At 37.1% G+C, this 5,149-nt stretch overlaps 1 protein-coding gene across 1 annotated transcript; it reads right to left on the bottom strand.

Moving 5' to 3' along the window:
- Positions 1–2,731: 2,731 nt before the first annotated feature.
- CDC42EP3 (CDC42 effector protein (Rho GTPase binding) 3) lies at positions 2,732–4,815 on the bottom strand. The gene has a single exon (XM_010142398.1). The coding sequence runs from the start codon at positions 4,528–4,530 to the stop codon at positions 3,769–3,771; it is 762 nt and encodes a 253-aa protein (XP_010140700.1). The 5' UTR covers positions 4,531–4,815; the 3' UTR covers positions 2,732–3,768.
- Positions 4,816–5,149: the final 334 nt, after the last annotated feature.

Raw genomic sequence — 5,149 nt, 5'->3', positions numbered from 1 at the left:
GAATGAAAAAAATTTTGAGCTGATACACCTCCTGTTTTTCTGAAACTTGGCCTCAGTCTATTCTTGTTGCTTGTTAAGAATTTCCTACAAAAATTAAAGAACTCCTTCAGTCCTTCTTCCTTGTTAACACCAATAAATGCAAAAAGGAAAAAGGATTATAAAGTAAAATCATCCTTAAACATCGTATTGTTTGACTCTTTTTTTTAAATTTTCTGCCCTTTGTCATGGTCACATACTATACAGTTATTTATACCCATCTGGCAGCAAATCCAGATGTTCTATCCTGTACACACTTTGTAGTGGTATGGGTAAACAGGTAAAATGAAACGGATACCTTCAGTACATTAAAGTTTCAAGAGTGTGAATTCAAGCAAATGTCAATGATGAACAATTTTTATTAACATAATGTGGCTTTGTCAGTGGGGGTTAAGTAAGTAAGTTGCTATGGAAGTCATTAATTACTTGACGTACCTACACAAGGGACTCTCAAAAGAAACTGTGTTGGGACAAACCACGTATTTGCATCAAACCCACATCTTACCGTTTCTGCCAGCCTCCTTGTCAGGTAGTTTTCTGTCCTTCAGTTGTGATCTAGCTTGGAGGTTTGTTTAGCTTTTCAGTTTCCTCTAAAGCACTGGATTTGGTCCTTGTTAGAGAAAACAGAGTTCAATAGGGTCATATGCACTTCCCAGGATTTGATCTGCTCTTTTACCTCTCACCTGACATCCTTATAGCACAACACCGATCACCTCAGTTAGGCTGGCAGGGGAACTTGAACAGGGGTTCACAGGTTCCTGAATTGGATTATAATTGGTCTTTCTGATATGTTTTTGTATTATATTGTGATGGCCCAGCTTGCAGGATTGTACAGATGAGGAATTTAGCAAATTCTCATGCAGGAACTAGGCGCATGATTTATGGCTTCTGCTTTCTTCCTCTGACACATTTACATTACATCTTAATGTCTTCACTGGTCTACTTTAATTAGTAGAAGAGAAGGGAAGTGTTTTCTGGCTACTGGCAGACTTGTAAGCATCTATGGAAAATTCTAGACAGTTGTACAGTTAGCATACTTTTCCCCATGGCCACAGAAAATTGATGTGACATCCAAGGCAACTCCTTCCCCTCCTCTGTTGCAGCTAGAAGGCCAACTTGCAGCAGTATGTTGGTTTTCAGGAAATTGCTATGTAACTCCTCCTCAGAAAGCCTAATTTCAGTTAAAAATTTTATCAAGTCTTCAAGGAAGGCAGAATTTCTCACAAACCAGAAATTCAAAATTAGATTAGATTACACGGAGCAATATATTACAGAAGACCATGTCAGAACGGAAGCTGAGCACATTTTAACTTTGCATCTGCTAGGTCTTTACATGTAAGACTGAGCAGATCAGAACAATTTAGGGGTCCAGCTTCTGAGAGAAGTTACAAGAATGCCTTAAAGGAAGATTAAATCTACTCTGCCAGTGTAAAAGTCCTGGTTTTGACTTGAGCAAAGGTTCTCCTTCACAACACAGTAGCTGTTTTTGCCTGGAGCAATGGTTATTATTTTAGTTCAGACCACCCACCCTCATCACAAGATCTAAGGATTTACAAATTTAGAAGAGCAGTCACATAGGAAGAATAACACAGACCAAATGATCCGGCAAGAGTGGGACATTTTTCAGCAGACAAAGCCAGGAAATCAAGTATAAATGACAAAGAAAAAATAACACAACTGAAATAGCTGTTATAAAAATCTGTTTCTGCTTTCTAGAGAATACTTACCTGAAAGGTCCTGCAAGATAAAAAAGTATTTGCTGAAAAGTCATTCATATTCTAATCATGGTATTTGAAGCTGGTCTATACAGAAAATGTCTAATTCCACATTTCACCCAAACTTCCCTTGTGCTAATGACTGACAGATATCCAATAAAAATTTTTGCTTAAATTCTCACTAGGTTCTAAATGCCTAGAACCTGTAAGGAACACGTGGCCAAGTGGAGCTGTGAACCTGCTTTCTAAAATACGAAAAGCACTATAGTCACAGAACAACCATTCTTTCTGGATTATAAATGCACTGGAAATTTGATCCAGGCTTATACACAGAGACCATTAAGTCAAAGGCAGTTAAGCATTATCTTAAAAATAAACACAATTCTTGGCCATTCCGCATCTCAATTCTTCATTTACAGGAATAATATGGGATACTGTAGCTACAGGTCTCATTAATGCTCAATAATATCAGTGCTTAACTGCAAATGGGGGTAATGACTGTATTCCTAAAACACACTGAAGGAATGGAATTAATTTGCACTGACTCTCTAGAAATTTTAAGGATAACTATAATAATATATTAAGTTAACCATGACTTACATGTTCTGATAGGAAGATACAGATGAATCTGGTTATCTAATGAACAGTCTACAAACCATGTCAGGATTTTACCTGAAGACTTCAGTGAAAACTGCTGGACCTTTGCCATTAACTTCACTAGGACCAAAATATTACTCTTGTCTCCAATTACTTTAACTCAGTCTATACCCTAGAGGGTCCTACCTGCTTGGAGTTTGCCTTCAAAACTTCAAGAAGTAAACTGAATCGGCAAAGTCAACTGAATTAATATAGTAGAACCGATCTACCCCTTGGTCCCATATTTCTGCAACTCTACTGCAGTCCACTTTGCCACAGCAGAAAACAAAACCTTATATTCTGGTGAATCACAAAGACATGGCAGTTTAAAGGGGTTTTTTATTGTATTGCACAAGATATCTATGCAATCCATGTAAGTACTGTAGTAAAGGATCCACATTTCCCAAAACATTGGCTGTTGCAGCACACATCACAAGCATTGTGAATAACCAGTGCCTTCTTCAAAAATTAAAATAACTGTTTGCAAGTTTAAGCATGTGTGGCAATAAATGAAGAAAAAAAGCAAGGAGTATCAATACATACTTCTTTTCAAACACACAAATATACAATTTTCAGAAGAGCACCAATAATGCTAAGCAACTATTTTGATGAGATACTGTATGTGTAGGCAGTAAAAAGCCAATACGCACACAAAAAATATATTTCAACTTTTAAAATAATTTAACCATATCTTGCATGTGTCATGTGTTTACAACATATTTCATATATAATGTCAGACCCTAGCCCCAACTTGTGTGGATTTGTGCATACACATTTAAAGCAGCTGAGACTCTGGACCAGGTGTTCAAGCTGAAAAAGCCTTCAAATCGTTCACATATGAATACAGAGTGGTAGTATAAGACTGAAAAAGTAGTTGCAGTGAAGGTATAACAGATAGTACTACGGAAAATGAAGAAAAACACTATCAAAACCCTCAAACACAAGGTTCTAGAAAGAGGCCTCCATGTAAAGTGATGTAATAATTTATGGAAGTGAATAATTAATACCAGTCTCCTTTCTGACACAGAGATTCTCAAATATTCAGAAGCCCGTAGAAGTGAACTAACCAAATGTCACAATCAGTATCATCCTCAAACTCTGTTTCTTAAGTTTCTGATCATTAATACTGGTACTTAAAAACATTTTATATTTGCTGAAAACTGTTATTAAAATTTACCTTCCTGCTATGAGAATTTAGCGTAATAAAAATCACGAAAAACAATAGGTAAAAAAATAGTATTTTAAGAATATTTTTAGAAAACCCGTCAAACAACTGCAAATACAGCTGATTTTTAAAGCATCTCTGCTTTTGTACTATTTGTTTGTTTGTTTTTGTTTTAATCGAATCACTTACTTATAAAGAGGCAAGGGAGTACCAGTTCTAAGATTTATTCTTGTCCATTACATTGAGGACCTCATCCAGAAGTGAAGGTCCCAAGTCAAGCTGTAATGAGAGAAGTGAGCCTGCAAGATCTGAAAGGGATTCTTCTGACTTTGTCTTGGTTAGTTCACGTGAAAGTTGACTGTCATCAAATAAATCAACTGTTTGCCAATCAGTGCATCGTTCAGAAAAGCTGGATGAAGTACTGTCTCTACCATTAGTAAAATGCGAGGAAGAACCATTTCGCTCCCATATGTCATCTTTGTAGGTTTCTCCATCCTCCATCTGTTTACTTTTCTCCTGTAATTTTTCTTCTATTACTGGCTCACAGCTAAGCCTAGGATTTCTTGATGACCTGATGGTTTCTTGCTTTGAATTAAATGTCACTGGTGACAATAAGGGCAACATAAGGGCTTGAGAACCCCCAATGGCAGGAAGTGAAATAGCATTTTTGAGCACTGGTGATGGAGTTTCTGTAAACATGGTTTCGGAAGTGCTGTTTGCCCTTAAGAATTCATTGTGGCCAGCAGACTGGCTAACTCTGGTTTCTCCTTCATTCCCAGGCAAGAGCTCATAGTTACCCTGCAAAAAGGAGATGTCTCCAAAAACATCATGTTGTCCCTCTTTTCCAATGTGTATGGTGTGACGAAAATCTCCAAGCGGTGGACTGATCATATCAGGAGATAAAATATCCCTTAGTTTGAATTTCTTCCCTTTCTTATTGTTAGCAGCTTTCAAGTAGATGGGTGTCTTGGCTGGCATCTTGCTTGTAGTTTCTGAGAAAGGAAGTTATTTAAAATAAAATAAAATTTAAAAATAAGGGCAGGAGAGGAGGGAGAAGCTTCTTACAAAGTCAGTTATTCTTGGGAGACCTTCAGCATTATCAACGTTACATCATCATGAACCACTCTGGCACATGAAATCCCTTTCTTCTGATGCAGAAAACTGTGGGGTATGTGAAGGTGAGTATCTCCCACTGCAGATCTTTCCAAGGTAGAGCACAAGTTTCAGGTCAGTTAGCATCCAAATGCCCTGCTACTTCCAGAACTTAAGAAAACCTGGATGGGATACAAAATCAGGTTATCATTAATTTGTTTTTCATGGTTCATTCTGTCTTATTTAAAAAAAAAAAAATTAGTAATGATGTTACTGACAGTCCCAGCCTGCAGATTAACTTTATGATGTTGCTTCCCTTCATTAGGCAGGATAAAAGAGTTTAGATTAACAAGGGTTAGCTACCCTTTCTCTGACTTATTTTGAAGTCAGAGGTTTTTTTAGACACGGTTGCTGAGCACAATTCATTTGATAAATATCTCGATCTTTCTTTTCTTTATTCTGGCATAAAAATGCTGGCCTTTGAGAGCAAATGCAAAAACACATT

Source organism: Buceros rhinoceros, unplaced genomic scaffold, assembly GCF_000710305.1.
Source record: "Buceros rhinoceros silvestris isolate BGI_N320 unplaced genomic scaffold, ASM71030v1 scaffold15428, whole genome shotgun sequence".
In the NCBI taxonomy this organism is placed as follows: Eukaryota; Metazoa; Chordata; class Aves; order Bucerotiformes; family Bucerotidae; genus Buceros; species Buceros rhinoceros.
This window is presented reverse-complemented; position numbering and strand designations above follow the sequence as displayed.

Coding starts and splice junctions, on each gene's coding strand:
- CDC42EP3 (XM_010142398.1), bottom strand. CDS start 4,530: ATGCCAGCCAAGACACCCATCTACTTGAAAGCTGCTAACAATAAGAAA.